The sequence below is a fragment of the Kogia breviceps genome, chromosome 7 (genome assembly GCF_026419965.1).
Source record: "Kogia breviceps isolate mKogBre1 chromosome 7, mKogBre1 haplotype 1, whole genome shotgun sequence".
Taxonomy (NCBI): domain Eukaryota; kingdom Metazoa; phylum Chordata; class Mammalia; order Artiodactyla; family Physeteridae; genus Kogia; species Kogia breviceps.
In genome coordinates, this window is record NC_081316.1 from 120,699,335 (window position 1) to 120,715,319 (window position 15,985).

At 56.6% G+C, this 15,985-nt stretch overlaps 1 protein-coding gene across 1 annotated transcript in view; it reads left to right on the forward strand.

The window, feature by feature from the left end:
• VPS26B (VPS26 retromer complex component B) overlaps positions 1–15,985 on the forward strand; it is a 21,243-nt gene continuing 5,258 nt past the window's right edge. The window contains exons 1-4 of the mRNA XM_059070642.2: positions 1–429; positions 7,928–8,084; positions 12,312–12,476; positions 14,409–14,584. Of these exons, the coding sequence (XP_058926625.1) occupies positions 207–429; positions 7,928–8,084; positions 12,312–12,476; positions 14,409–14,584 (721 nt within the window). The 5' untranslated portion in view covers positions 1–206. The remainder of the gene's footprint in view (positions 430–7,927; positions 8,085–12,311; positions 12,477–14,408; positions 14,585–15,985) is intronic.

Sequence of the window (15,985 nt, forward strand, 5' to 3'; positions counted from 1 at the left end):
CGGCGCGTCCGGCTGAGCGGCGGAAGCGGCGGGCGCTGCTCCCGGGCCGGGCGGCTGGCTGGCTGGTCGGCGCCGCAAGCACCGGCGAGCGGGTGCCTCGCGCCTGTTCTGCGCTGCCCCCGGAACCGCGCCGGCCCGGCGAGCGCGGGCGTCGGCGCCGCGTCCAGCCCTCCGGCCTTCCCAGGCCCGGCCGGCCCGGCGGGGACATGAGCTTCTTCGGTTTCGGGCAGAGCGTGGATGTGGACATCCTGCTGAACGATGCAGACAGCAGGAAGCGGGCCGAGCACAAAACGGAGGATGGGAAGAAGGACAAGTACTTCCTCTTCTACGACGGGGAGACGGTGTCTGGGAAGGTGAGCCTGGCGCTCAAGAACCCCAACAAGCGGCTGGAGCACCAGGGCATCAAGGTCGAGTTCATCGGGCAGATTGGTGAGTGCGGGATCCACCCCACCCGGTCCCGCCCCTTGTCCCCGCCCCCGAGCCCCGGTCCCCGATCCTGTCCTGCACCCCCAACCCTGACCCCGACCCTCATCCCTGCCCTTGACCCCGACCGTGCCCCCAGCCCCGACCCCTGACCCTTGACCCCCTGACCTCGCCTCTGACCCCCCCCCACTCCCGCTCACTAACCCCTGGTCCCTGACACGACTCCCGACCTTTGAGTCTGCTCCCTAACCCTTGCTTCCTAACCCCCGCCCCCATTACTTCGACTCCGTATCCCCTTTCCCCCGCCCCAGGCCGCGCAGCCTTGTCGCTCACCTGGGGTCCGGGCTCCTTGTTCCTGCACGGCCTTCGGTGCTGCTGGGCCCGCCCGCAGGTCGTGGCCACTGGGTCCCGCGGCCAGTCCACCCCTTTCTAGTACTTGTGTCCCGCCCGCCTCTCACATCCCACCTTCACCGGGAGCTGTTTGAGAAAGCAGCCCCGCGGGCTCCAGCGTCAGCCCTCTGTCTACCCAGCCGGCGTCCCTAAGACTTCTTGATTAGAACCTAGCCTTCAGCAGACTCATCTTCTTAAAGAAATGATGCTCCTAAGACCCAAATTAAGTGGTCACAATTTCTCAGGCTCTAACAGTCTTCCAACATGAGTGTTAGCAATTACAACTAGACAATAAAAGGCAGTAGCAGTACCGAAGATCTGAGAGCTGCCAGTCAGCACAGGGTTGTTTCCAGTTCTCTTTGGACTCTGTGTTTATTAAAACTCGCAGGTGCTTCTGAAATAAATTGTCATTGTCATTCGTTCAGGAGTAGATCCACAGTAAATACCCATGTGGCCTGAAAAGACTCCTGGCAGAGGATTCATACCCCATACCAGGCGCTGCACATCTGGCCCTGTGGGGGGGTGGGATTTCCTGCGAAAGCTCGGTGAACGCTCACTGTCATTCCCTGAGAGCCCCGCACAGAATCTCGCTCCCCTTTTACAGAAGCAGGAAACACTGGAGCCCTGGGAAAAGGCCATGTGGTCTGCCTCTGCAGCCCAGTGCTCAGCCTGGAGTATTGGCTTCTGGTGTTTGAGAAAAGGAAGTCAGGTTGAAGGCTGGCTGATCCTGTAGGAACCTGTTGTTACTTTAAACCCAGAATACGAGTGGCCTGAAAGGGAGCTGAAGGGTGAGTTTCAGACCCTCTGCTCTCTTGCTTCCGGCTTGGATAGGGTTTCTCAACAGCAGTGCTGTCGACATTGTGGGCCTGATCATTCTTTGTTGTGGGTGAGTGTTTAACAGCCTCCTGGGCCTCTACCCGCCAGATACCAGAACCACAGAAATGTCTTATATCCGTGGAAGGTAAACTCACTCCTAGCAAAGAGCCACTGGGTAGACAGGATGAACCCACAGCGGTCTGTGCTAGGCATAAGATGTAAGAAGTGGAGAAGTCCTTGCCTACTTAGAATTAGTATTTTTACGTCGTAGCTTTAAGGTTATTGCTGGATTCTTTGGCCCTGCAATGCGAGTGCAGACAGGCGTGTCTAGCCAGTGTCTGTACCATCATTTCAGGGGGTGACACTTTGCCAATACATGAAAGGTAACCAGAGTGTCCCCTGCCCCCCTGTGCCCCAGCAGTTGTGAAATGAGCTGTTCAGGGGGACATTGGCAAGGCCTCCCTGCAGTCTGAAGGAAAGGAAGTTGACGAGGAGCCAGCCCTGCCCTGTCTGGCTTCTTGTCTGTCTCCTGGCATCCCAGGACAGCAGCCCTGCTCAGATTTCTCAGCAACTTTTGTTGCTTCCATTGCTACCTCTTCCTGGGCCCCTGAGCACTCTGGGCTGAGTCCACCCTTGGCTTTGGGGAAGCTGTACCCCTCTCTGGGCCTCAGCTTTCTCCCCTGTAAGGCAAGGATAGTAACAGAATCACCTTGTTGACGTGTCTAGGGACCAGGCTTTGTGCAGAGTGTGGTGTATTTGTGTCCTGTACCTGAGAGGCTCTATGAACTGACCTCAGGGCACTGGAGCGAGGCTGGTGAGTAAGTTCCCCGTGGTTGTGGTCGTGTGGTTTTCTCCTTCATTGCTTTCTTGATGCCGTATGAAGTGGGTGGAACTTCGGTCGGGCTCTAAGGTCTGGCTGTATAGATGACGCACAGGATGGTCCTACTGCTGGATGGGGGTAAGAACGGAGATGTCATTGTGCTCTGGACACCTTCCTCGTTGGTTTCACTCAGAACTTCTCTTCTTACAAACCGTAGTCTCTTGGATTTGGTTCTTTTTTCCTTCTTTCTTTGCTTCCTTCCCTGCTTCCTGGGAAGAGTTCCACAGCTTGAAAATGAAGCGGTTTCTGTAATTAACCTTCCTGTCCTTATGATTAATTTCTTTTGCCTGCTGATGAAAGTGTATGTGTCTTGCCTGTGCTTTCTGTAGAAAGACAGCCTGGTGCGTGATTGAGGGTCAAGCAGAGTGTTACTTAGGTTAGATAAGGCTCTGTCTATAAGGTACAGACTTTGCAAGGGTCTCGTGAGGACTAGAGACCATCAACGTACGTGAAGTGCAGGGTTTGGCACTCATCGCAAATACTCATAATCCCCGTTAAGCTGGATCCATCAGAAGTTTTCAGGGGCTGGACCTTTAAAACGTCAGCCCTGATTCCTCCGCCGACCGCCCACGGGACTGTTCATGCCAGGCCAGCCTCCCTGCACTTCCTGCCCGGTGTGTTCTCCCAGCAGGCGAGCTCGCCCGAGGGAAAACCTGTGGAAGGGTCTCCCCGGAGCCCAGGCAGAGACAGCTGTCTGGTGATCGCTGCATCGGTCCTCTTCAGACCCCATTCCTCACAGCAGCCCAGCCCCTGCTCAGAAAAGCTCCTGTGTCAGTCTTGGTTTGGGAGGTGGGCAGGAAGGGGGGCCCTTCTGTCTACCGGCCCTTCCCACACTGTCAACCTACTCTGGCAACCTCATCCGCACCCATCATTACAGCGTCCTCTTAGACTCCCATGACTCCCGATCCTTTGTCCTCACCTGAACTCTCCTCTGAGTTCCATGCTTGGGTTTCTAACCGTCTGCTAGAGTCTCCCTCTGGATACCCCTCAGGTCCCTCAAAGACACATCCAAACCAGAAACCTTTTTCTCTTCCTGCTCCAGCCCCAGCCCTGCTGCTTCTCCTGTTTTCTCCACTGTGGCCTGTCACCTGGGTCCATTCAGCCTCAGAAATCCAGGAGTCCTCGAGACCCCTCCCTCCCGCTCCTGCGCGTCCAGCCGGCGTCTCAGTTTGGGTCCTCTCCAGCGGCTCTGTAGGGTATCTCGAGTCTGTGCCTCCTCTCCGCTCTCGATGCTGCTAACTCTGATGCGTCTGTGTGTAGCAGCCTGACTGGCCCTCCTGCCTTTGTTTGCCTTTTCTTTCAGTTCATCTTTTGTAAGAGTGAACTTTCTAAACGTCGGTGCTGACTTGGTCAGTCACCTCCTTAAAATCCTCCTTGTTGACCCCCTGCTCGTTGAAGGGGAGAAGTCATCCAGCTCCTTCCCGAGCTGCCTCTGCCTTTCTCCGGCCGAGTCTCTGCGACCCTTCACTCCTTCCACGCGTGCTTTCCTCAGAGTATCATGTTCCTTCCACAGGGCTCTTGGTCTCTTCCCTTTGTATATGAACATCCTTCTGCAAGGAAGGGCCTTCCACCCAAGCTCTCACTCATTCTTAAAGCCCAGCAGGCATGACACCCGTCAGAAAGCCTTCCCTGACCTCCCCTGGCCGACCGAAGCCTTTCTTCCATCGTTATTCTAGAGGCCTTGTGATTTCTCCCTTAACGTAAGGAGATAAGAGTTGTCAGGTCCCCGTTCAGTTCTGCACCGACAGCTCAGGTGTTGCCCCCGATTCATCCACCTGTTGCGTGCATTTTTCTGTCCTCCTGCCCAAGGCTTTGAGCCATGTTGGGATTCTTCCTGCGTCTGCTGTGCGCTTCCCAGCGGCTTGGTCTGTGTTCCAGCAACACCAGCAAATGTGTGGTGAGGGCACCCCCCACGTCACTTGATGGCCCATGTTTTTAGAAGAACACCGTGTGGCACGTAAGGAGTGTTGAGGGAAGTTCGGGAAGCTCTGTAATTAGAAGATGGAGAGACCATGTTTCCGGTGGAATCGCTGGGGGAACGCTTGTGGAGGGTGTCAGGCTACCTTGGAGACTGATGGGGTTCAATAAAGCAAAGGTAATTAGATAGTCACACTTGCAGAGGAGGGAGGACCTGAATACCCCTGCACTCCAAAGCCAGAGAGAGAACTTCTGGATTATTTTTTGTTAAGTTTTTAAAAATAATGCCACTGGGTGACTCTAAACCCATCAACCCCAGTCGAGCCTGTGCTGGTAAGACTCTGGAGGCTTTCTGTATTTTAATTCATTAAGCCATGAGTACCCCGTGAGAGGCACACCGATTCTCACCTGCCGAGAGCCTGCGGCAGGGCTTGGAGCAGAGCGCTGGCTGGCTGGGCACGGGCGGCCCAGAAACGTTCCCGCTCCCGCAGGTTTACCGGGCCCGGGAGGTCCAAGGGGACGTGGCGAGCGTGAATCTTGACCAGGTTGCCAGTCAGCAGGTAGCAGCTGGGAAAATCAGGGTGAAGAGCAGGCTGTTTGAAAGAGCTCTTTTTGCCCTGCTTGGCTTAGGCTTCTTCCAAGACCAGCGTGAAGCCTAGAGCAGCAGCGAGTCTCGGGGCGCCTTTCACGGGATGACCCCATGGGGCAGAGCTGGCTCAATTTCCTTCCGAAGTGGCAGATTCACTCCTCAGCCACTGGTGGCAGGTTTCATGCTGAAAACATCCTGACTGCAGAAGTCATTTCCTCCTGTTGGACTGAGACGGGGAAGTTACCTTAAGAAAGAACCGGTCAGTTCCCCCTTCTGGCTTGAAATGACTGGTCCCTGTGGGCTTTGGAGGTTGGGGAGAGCTCGGGGTAACTTGGGAAGAAAGAGGCAGTTGACAGTCTCTTTAGGGCAGACCTCCTGCTAGAACAGTCTTGGGTTTTCTGTTTTAATTTATGCAAGAGGAAACCAAACTTTCTGGCACTTAGTGAAGTACGGCTGCTGTTTCTGCCCCTTTGACCCACAGTGTTTCCAGACGTCTTGCAAATGGCTTATGAAGTGTATGTTAAAAAGCCCAGTCAAGCCCCACTCAGACTATACTGGCCACTCTTTCATGATGTCTGGAGGGAGGCGGGGAAGCCCTGGCAGGACGTGCCGCCCGGCAGGAAGGCCCTGTACGCCCGGGGGTCCCAGCCCAGCCAGGCTTCTCTGTTGGGACCCCTGGTGCCCGCGGTCTGAGAGCCCCGTGAACGCTGTGGGTCCTTCTCTGGTTGGTTTCTCATGTCGCCTCTGCCTGTGAGCGCATTGTGTGGTTTTCCATCCTTCTCTTCCCATCTTTCTCTTGACTCCGGGATTTCCCACTTGAAGTCCACAGACGTTGGGGCTTTGTTGCGCCTGCTTCTGTCCCCTGAGACTATGGCAGAAGCCAGTGCTTGGGAACGGAGGCACCACTTTCCCCAGTTAAGGGGTCAGTGCCCATCAACAGAGACTCCAGTAGCAAAGGACCGGCAAGAGTGAGTGGATGAGGCCTTGTCACAGGCTGGCCGGTGGCTCGGTTCCTACCTGGTCACTGCACTTCCTTACCTTGGCTGGGGGCACGGTTGTTGGACTTCAAAGCGAGGGATGGCTGCTCACCTTTCCCCAGCACCCCCTGCCCGGAAGGTTTGAACTGCCCTCCCCCCTTGGGGTCTTTGTGGGTCATCACTCCCTACCCAGGGCGCTGCCTGCTGCCGACTCCACTTGGTGTTTGTAAGAGAAGGTGGATTGTTTGTAACGTGAGGTGGATCCAAGTGCAACTATCTAGGAAATCAGCACAAACCGTGCTCACGGGGTGCACTGGGTGTGCACACAGAAGCAGCAGCGCTGGCTGGGGACGGACCGCACTACTGCTTTCTTGTCGAGCTGGACACCTTAGGACAGAGCCCACCGTGCTTTCCGATGCCTCGCTGCCTGCGGAGAAGAGGCCCTGGGGGTGCTGCTCTCAGGGCCAGTGGCCAGGGCAGCAAGGCCGAAAGCACCCCTGGCACCACGTTCCCCTCCCGAGCGTCCCCACGGCAGGCCTGGACACTGTCGGCTCTGGGAGGCGAGAGCTCTGGTTTCTTGAGCCCGAGAAGGCTTTGATCCTGGGGGCTCAGACCTTTGCTGTCTGGGGTCTGCCCTAGCCCTGGATGCTCTGGCTGTGTCTGAGAGAGCTGGCGCGCTGTGCTCCGGAGAGGCGGGCCAGGCCGGGCGGGCGGTTGTCCCAGGGACGCCTCCCTGTGGACCTGTCTCTCCCCAGGCAGCCAATGGCAGAAGCGACGAGAGTACACTGCCTGCTGCCTGTCCTGCTGCGGGGTGCCCCCGGGTGGTCCCTTGACTGCAACGTGGCCACGCAGAGTCACAGTCGGTGTTCAGTGTCCCTGCTGCACAGCCGGGGACTGGGGGTGCCAGGAAGCTGGGGACGTAGATCTTCTCTCTAACAACCATGCCTGGAGCAAAAGTTAACACAGAGCAGAGTACAAACAGGCATATATAATCTAGGACAAAAAGGTGGCGTGACTCATAATAAACAGCAGAACTGTTTGCGGAGGAGGATGGGTGAAGAGCAGTGCTCCTCAGACCGTGGTCCCTGGACCAGCAGGAGGCACCTCGGGGAGGCTGTTAACAATGGCCACTCTCGGGCCCCGCCCCCGACCCCCGGAAGCAAAAACACTAGGGGTGGGGCCCAGCTGTCTGTGTCTTAAAACGGCCCCCGGTGATTCTGATGTTCACAGAAGTCTGGGGGCCCTGAGCTTAGACGTGGGGCGCCATTACAGCCCCTCTGTCCGGTCGGCCACGTGGACTCCTCTCTGAAGGGTAGAGGCAGCTAACACTTGCGGAGCATTTGCCGTCCCTTAAGTACCATTCCAAGTCCTTTACCTCCATCACCTCGTCCCGTGCTCACAACACCTGTAGTGCGTTATGTCGCTACCCCCATCTGGCCAGGTCCTAGAAGTAGACGCAGTCCAGTGGGAGACCTGGGACCCTAGGCCAGTCACCGACCCCACTGTGCCTCAGTTTCCTTGGCGGTTAAATGGGTGATGGGGCCGTCCTAGCTATCGCACAAGGTGGTTATGAGGATGCTGTGACTATGCTCTCCAAAGTTAGAAGTAGTTTTAAATATGTTTAAGGAGATGCGGCGTTTTGATCGCGGTCCCACTGGTGCGTCCCTCACGGGTGCTGCCCGGCGCCCTGGAGCCAGGAGCGTGTCGGGTTCTGGCTGTGCTCCAGGGACGGGGTCTCTACGCAGAGTGTTTGGAAGGGGCAGAAGAGGGTGTCCAGGGTTCTGGGCTGCAGTGCGGGGGCAGGGCAGGGAGCGGGGGAGCCATAAACCAGACTGGAGGCTGTGTGCGTTGGTGGGAGGCTCCTGCAGCTGGGAACCCCCTCGCTGGGCCGTGTAGCTCAGGGTCTGGTAGAGGTGGCCGATGCTCTCCCCGCAGAACTCTACTACGACCGCGGAAACCACCACGAATTCGTGTCCCTGGTGAAGGACCTGGCCCGGCCCGGAGAGGTCACCCAGTCGCAGGCCTTCGACTTTGAGTTCACCCACGTGGAGAAGCCCTATGAGTCCTACACTGGGCAGAACGTGAAGCTGCGGTAAGTGGCGCCCCCGTGTGGACGGGCCCTGACACCATCCCGTTTCTGAGGCTCTGTGTGGCTGTAGGGAAGGTGTGCTGTTGGGGGGGTTGCGCAGCGGGCCTCCCTCCAGGAGGAGTGCTCCTGGCTTGTCTGTCCGTTTCTGGAGTGTCGGTATCCCCACCCTGGCCACTTTGGAGCCACTGACCCAGCGCCCCTGAGTGCAGAGGTGAGAGATATTCACCTGCCCCTCGACAGCACGCTGCTGCACAGACACCAGACGTCAGCCCCCTGGCCCAGGAGCAGAGGGGACCGTGACACACCAGAATAGCCAGGATATTACCTTTGTTCTTAATGTAATTCATTCGATTGCAGGTGTCTATAACTTAATTTCAAATGTTGTGGTTAACAGCTGATTCTGAAAGTTCCCGAGAGTTGGACACTCGGCTCTCCCACACCCCTGGCTGGGTCTCAGGGCCACTGATCCTCATCCAGCTCTGCACGAGACGGCGGCGGGGTTCTGAGCTTATCACTTGAGAAGCGGGTCGTAGATGTGGATTCTAATCCTAGACCCGCCCTCTCCGTATTTTGGGACAAAGAGGGGATAAAACGTTACACAGTAGGACAAGTTTTAAAACATTAACACACACCTTTTAAGTACACGGGATTGTTTTCCTTGTTCCAGTCTTGGAAACTCTGCAGGTGGGGGCTGATTCCAGGGCCTCCGGGGTATGTGCCGTCACTCTGGATGCCTGGCTCCAGGTCCTGGGTGTCACCTGAAGCCTGCACGTGGCATGGTGTGGGCTACTGCAAGCTCTCCGCTCTCCCATCAGAAGAGGGGCTGCAGGCTCTCCTCTCCAGCCTGTGCGGAGAGGTCTAAGCCCCGGTGCTGCCCCGCTCCAGCGGCGTTGCGTGACTGCCCTCAGAGGCAGCAACAGCGCCGAGCGTCTGGTCATCACTGAAGCTGGGCTTGGGGCTTACTGCTCTTTAATTTGATGTTTTGCAGTGGACTTTTCATAAATGTTCTTATGTCGGAAAGAAAAGTGTTGAAAACGGTATGGCGGTTCTTCAAAATAGAACTACCATATGATTCATCAATTCCACTCCTGTGTATACATCCCAAAGAAGTGAAGCAAGAACTCAGACAGATTTATGTATACTCACGTCTGTAGCAGCATTCTTCACAATAGCCAAAGAGTGGATGCAACCCGGGCGTCTATGAGTAGATGAGTGGATGAACAACACGTGTATCCACACAGTGGAATAGTATTCGGCCTTGAAAAGGGGGGCGATCCCGACACCTGCTACAGCATGGATGAGGCTTGAGAACGTTGCTCTCAGCGACATAAGCCAGATGCAAAGAGACAAATACTGATTCCACTTTTTTAAGCAGTTAGATAGTCAAAGTCATAGAGGTAGAAAGTAGAATGGTGGTTGCCGGGGGCTGGGGAGTCAGTGGTTGATGGGGCAGAGTTTCCGTCGGGGAAGGTGAACACGTGGAGACGGATGGACGGTGGTGACCGCCGCCCGGCACCGTGAGTGTACGTAACGCCACTGAGCCACGCGCGTAACGATGGCTAAAGCTGCACCTTACGTGACGTATCTCGGAGGGGAGGGGAACACTCTTCCCTCCACCATGTTAGGTTCACTGGCGGGGGGCTCTGCAAATCGGGAGGACGGAAGACGGATTGGCCGGAGGCGAGCAAGCAGGTGTACTCCCGTGCGCGTTACGCTCCCACCTGAACTCTGCCCGGTGACCGAGGGGCAGTTGAACTTGGGCTTACGCAGCATCTTAACAGAGAAGTGAGGAGGCAGAGAAGGGACCCTGCGCCTCCAGGGGCTAGAGTTGCGGGAAGCACGGGGAGAGGCTTGCTTCGGCGAGGAACGCTCTGTGGGCGGCACCCCCAGCAGCTCCCAGGCTGTGCAGCTTCTCCCGGTGGAGAGGGCCCCGGAGTCTGTCTTGTGTGCACTGTTTCTCTGTTGCTTTCAGCTCAGTAGAATCCTCGTGCCAGGGTGGCATGTTTTTGGGGTGCATGCTCTGCACCCTGTATTTTGTATTTTATCACAATGAAAGAAAAGTGCTACTGTCTAAATTAGACAAAGACTTGGATTCATGCTGAGAAAGGAGGTAAAATCGGGAACGTTAGTTAATGGAAGGTGTACGTTCCAGATTAAGGGCTTGTGTCTTGTTACAGGCAGAGGGGAAACGTGAAAAGATTATTTTGGACTCCTTTTCCTTTGTTTTTAGGCAGGGCGGTGGTTCTGTTAGAAGACTGAAGTCACTATGTTGTATTTGATGGGTGGGTGGAGTGTTGGGTCAAGGCTGTGGGAAGCCTTGTGTGAGGTCCTGAGTTTTCCTTTAGTGGAACAGGCAGAAAACAAGCAATATAATAGATGCCAGCAGAATTGACCATTGAGTGGAGATGCAGACATAGGGCCATCAGGAGGAGGAGATGGCCTGTAGGTGAGACGATTCATCCAGTTACAGGGAGGAGTATGGAGCACTGGCAGAACAGACAATTGGAAATGCAAGCCCGTCGCTCAGGACAGAGGAATGCACTGTCGTCGGAAATCACCCGCTCAGAGGTGGTAACTGATAGGTTTTTCCAGGAGGGGATCTCTGGGAGAGGAGAGCCCGGGACCTCTTGGGACTCTTGGGGACCCTACTGGGCCTCGTGGGGACGGAGGAGGAGCGGGGTGATGCTTGAAGGAGGAGGGAGTGTTTTACGCTCTAATGCAGAGCTGATGCCAAAAAAAAAAAAAGCCCCTGGACTTGGCAGCTGGGAGCCGCGTGCTCCCTTTGGGAGGGCAGCTCCTGTTGGGTGGGAGAGACGGAAGCCGGGGCGAGGCATAGGGGCTGGGGACGGAGCTCCAGGGTTAGAACAGGACCCCCGGACAGCTGTCTCTGAGGAAAGGTAGAGCGTGGGCCCCGGGGATCATTGATGGCTTTGGGACTTACTGTAAACTCAGGAAGAAGCTTTAGCTGGAGAGAGATTGGATGTGTTGAGAAAGTTGGCGAGTTGAAGCATCAAGATGCCAGACAGTAGTTCTCTACCAAGGGTCCTGTCTTAGAATCATTGGGGGGTGGGGTGGGGGCTTTAAAAAATATAGGTCCCCGCGCCCCTCTCCAGAGCAGTTATGCAGCAGACGCGCCCCGGGGTGAGTCCCCCGCGCCTCCAGACTGCTGGCGCAGGAGAGGCGCCCGCGCAGCTGGAAGCTTCGTGGAGACTTCCCTTCTACACCGCTGCCAGGCCCCTGTCCACGGGGCGTGGGGGCTTGAGGGCCTGAGCCTTAGGGCAGGCTGGAGCCACGTCTGGGGCTGCGTGGGGGGAACAGGAGGAAGGAGAGGGCGGCCGGGGGGTGGTGAGGCTGCAGACGAGGGCCGCCAAGGTCCCCAGCAGAGCCTGCCATCCCAGCTTTGTTAGGGGCCCGCACAGAGTTCAGGGCACGAGGGGTGCTGGGGGCGCCACACTGAAGGGCCGCTGGCCGCCAGGCGTGGCTCACGGCCCTTCAGCGCTGCGTCTCTCCCTCTTTCTAATGTGTCCCAGCACCCTAGGCTCAGCCGGAGACCATCCTTGTTCAGACCTGGGGCTCTCCCACCTCTGTTGCTTTAGTTCTAAGGCCTGCTCCTCCTGAAGGCGCCCCTCTCTCCCCACAGCACTTGATTCCTGCCTCTGAGTGGACACTTTCCACATGTTCTACTTTTTCTGTTGATTTGCCCGTCTCCCCCAGGGGACGAGGAGTCCCCGTGAGACTCCATCTTATCCGTCCCAGGCCCGGCAATAAACGTGCGCGATGCATCGCTGACCTGATTTCTCCATCATCTTATTGTTGTCTAACTGTGAGGGACTTGAAAACTGCTCGTTGATCGGATATTGTTAAGTAAACAGCATGCAGACATCATAATATACGGCCCCTGTGCCCAGAGAGCCGGGAGTTAGTTGAAGAAATGGAAGCTGTACACAGTGCCTGGCAGGTGGCGGTGAGGCTGCTCTGGAGATGCAGAGAGAGGCGTCACCTCTTACCTCGGAGCTCAGGCTCACAGGAGGGTTGGGGAAAGGCCTTTGATCTCCCTGGAACTGTAACTGCAGGATTTTGTGTCTCAGTGCATTTTCCTGGGAAGGGGGTGCCCGGCGGTGAATGCTCAGCGGGGTCAGAGCCCCGGGGGGTGACCTCCACCGGGGGTCCTCTGCGGGGTGGGCTCCGGAGGCTGGGAGCGGCCCTTCACCGCACGTCTGCGTCCCTCAGGTATTTCCTTCGCGCCACCATCAGCCGCCGCCTCAACGATGTCGTCAAGGAGATGGACATCGTGGTCCACACGCTGAGCACGTACCCGGAGCTGAACTCCTCCATCAAGATGGAGGTTGGGATCGAGGACTGTCTGCACATCGAGTTTGAGTACAACAAATCCAAGTGAGTGCCGGGCCCGCCGCTTGGCGGGGGCCCGCGGGGGCGGCCGCAGGGGTGCCGCGGCGGGTGTGTGCGCGGGCCGGCCGAGGCCGCGGCTCAGGAGAGGGCAGCGTCTCACTACAGCTGAGCCGCCCTAACTTAAGAGGGCAAACGTCAGTTCCACACCCTACGAGGTCTTTCAAAGTCAAGCGAAACTAACTTTAAAGTATTTGTTTTGGATTCTAGGTACATCTGTTTCCTTCTACCGATGAGATTAACCTCAGAATACCATTCTATTATCATTTGTATCCTGTATACAGTGAGTCTTTAGAAACCAAAGTGAGGAAAGCCAAGTTGACTGCTTCCTCCTTGAATTAAAATGAATTGTAACAAAGAATATCTGATGCCTTTTTATAAAGGTCTTTTAAGTAATTTTATTTTAACTGGCCATATATGTTTTAAACTGTGCCTGCTATTACAACATCCAAAGACGTAAGTGCTTGTAAATCACAAAACTTACTGACAGTTCAAAAATGTCCTGCAAGCAGCTTTCTTGTTAATATGATACATTCCTGAAAATGTTCAGAAATCAAATATGCAAAAGTCAACGTGTATTCTACTTACAGAGAACTAACCCTCCGCCACCCCGCGAGTCTCTAATGAGGGTTCTCCCCACGGGGAGGCCTCACCTCAGACCCGCTGGCCTCCAGAGGCTCGGAGGGTGGAGGCCTGAGCGGCCGCTCTCCTGTAAAGGGCTGGGAACACACGTGCTTCCCAGGACAGGGGGAGGGAAGGGCGTCTCCCCCCGCCACCTGGCCTGGTGCTGAGCGTGGCCCCGATGGGCCCCTACAGGCCAGGCAGGGCGAGTCTGGAGCAGGCCCCTGCACTTCCTCCTCATGGTCTTGGGGCTCACGGGCCCTCCTGGGACAGAGCCCCCCAGAGTGCCTGCCCACCAGCGCCCCAGCCTCCTAGTGAAGGGGGTGCCACCTCGAAGGTGCTCCAGCAGCCGCAGCCAGCAGTGCACTCGAGACCAAGGTGCGCGTGAGACAGGTGTGTCACAGACTGGACAGGCTGCCCTGTGAGTGCCAGGCCGTCCGAACAGACAGGAAGAGCCCGGAGCTTAGGACAGCGTCCCATCCTGCCACTAAGGACTTGGGCTCAGGTTAGCAGGTACTAAGACTTCTGTACCTGGGGTTTCTCATCTGAAAAATGAGGGGTTTGGTCAGGTCAGTGCAAAGGTGCCATGAAGGAGGAGCGGGGCCCGGGCGCCATGCGCAGCTCCTTTGTGTTTCTTGTGTGTAAGATTTCCTTTAGAACAAAGGAACGTTCGATCTTTAAACGTTTGAATGCCCAGAGAATCTGTGCTCTGAGCATTCCTTCTAACACGCTGCAAGCAGCAGAGTTCTGCCCTCCTCAGTCCTTGTGCGTCTGCCATCTCCCCAGGCCGGCTGGAGGCAGGAAGGTGGCGTGAAGTGGTGGGGAGACCCCAGGCCTGCAGGTTGGGAACCTGGGTCCACACTGCGTCTGCCCCTCCTCGGATCCCACCACGTCATCTGTCTCCTTTGCGCTCCCTAGGGCCCCTCCCCTGTGATCCGGGAGCTCGAATCCTCAGGTCTCACGTCCTGAGCTTCAGGTTGAAGGTTTGCCTTCTGCGGCCACACCTGGTACAGAGCAGCCCTGCTGCCGGCTGGCCCCGGGGGGAAGGCCCGGTTCTTGGAAGCGGGAGGAAGAGCGGGACCTGGTCCCCGCACTTGCGGGTCAGCCTCTCATACCAGAGCCTCTAAAACACATGCACTCGTTAAAGCGCTGAGCAGAGGGTGACGGAACCGCGCTCTGAGGCGCAGGCGGGCAGCAGAGGGGAAGTGACGCAGGTTCAAGCGTAGAAGGTCATTGGCTCTCACCCTGCGGGGAGGCCTGTCACGTGGGGGGCCGCACCTCTCACCTTCCTCTCCGCAGGTACCACTTGAAAGATGTCATTGTGGGGAAGATCTATTTCCTGCTGGTGAGGATCAAGATCAAGCACATGGAGATAGACATCATCAAGCGGGAAACGACAGGCACGGGCCCCAATGTGTACCACGAGAACGACACCATTGCCAAGTACGAGATCATGGACGGCGCGCCCGTGAGAGGTGAGCTCCGGCCCCGTGGCCTCGGCCCGGGCCCAGTGTTGGAGGGGCTTCAGGGATCATCGTGTCAGAGTTAGGTGGCCCAGTAGCCTGTAATTTCTTAATCTCTAACTGTGCACTGTGGGTCCCGAGAAGGAGGAAAAGGAGGCTGGGGGTGTGGAGCTCAGGCCCCGCTCACCTTCACCCAGAAGACGTCCATGTGGACCTCGTTTACAGACTGAGCTTGTACTGAAGTTTAAATCTCAAGAGTTACGTCTGTTAAAAAAACAAAAGACGTTTGAAAAGCACCAGTTTAGCAGATAGAGTTTGAACGCTCTCTTTACACTTTCCTCTTGACATTTTGAATTTCTTTGCTGCTGGGGGGCAAGAGATTAAAGCAGAACCCTCATTTCTGTTACTTAGTTCCAACTCAGGTAAAACGAGTCACGCTCTGAGTTCGTTCGCCAAGTACAGACACCCTGACCGACCCTTGCTAGTGCTGCACGCAGTGCCGGCGTGACCCCTGGGACGAGTGGAGCCGAGAGCTGGGTGGGAAGCTGTGTGCTTATTGGGAGGAGCAGTCGTGTACGTTCTTCGTTGGCTCTGCAGCAGCTGTTGAAGTGTTTTCACCTAGCGGTGCTTGGTGCTGCTGAGGTTTCATTCAGTTTTTTCTCGTCTGCTCCACGTGGAAGGAGGGGTGTCATAGCTTCCTCGGGCCCTCGGGCGTCGCGAGCGGGGTCCTCGGGGCAGGGCCGAGCCATCCTGCCTGCTTGTTCCGTGTTTCCCGAGCCGAGCAGCTGGGCTGAGCTCCCCCTCCCTGTGGCACTGACAGGACACCGAGAGAAGCACAGAACAGTACGAAGTGAAACAGGGTTCGTGTTTGGCTTTAGGCTGCACTGTGGGTTTGGACTTCCTCAGCAGAATTCTGCCCTGATTCTGTTCCACTTATCTTAGGAGAGGCACAGTGTTAGAGCTGGAAGGGGTCTAAGATATTATGTAGCCTGATGTCATAATTTTCCCCATGAGAAGATGAAAGTCCACGGAAAGCACCAGACTTACTCAGAGTCATACCTCGGGTCAGTGGAGAGAACTGGGTCCAGAGAGAAGCCTTTCTGTTTTCCAGACCACCACAGCCTGCCAGCTCGTCTGAGAGGGGAGGCGTACGGGGTGGGCGCCGTGCTAATTGGGATGGAGGGAGGTGGCATCAGAATTGCTGGGTGACACGGTGGGTTAGCTGGGGTTTGACAGCGGCTCTTCAGCCCAACAACTGTACACACTGACTGAGTCAGAAGATGCGTACCTGGCACGCTTGTGCTGTTCACACTCACCAGGCGGCGGCAGGCGCCTCCCCGAGGGCAGAGGCGTCGCCTTGGGCGTCCAGCCCCCTCCCCAGGCGGCCCCTCCACCGCGGTGTACGGTGGGGCC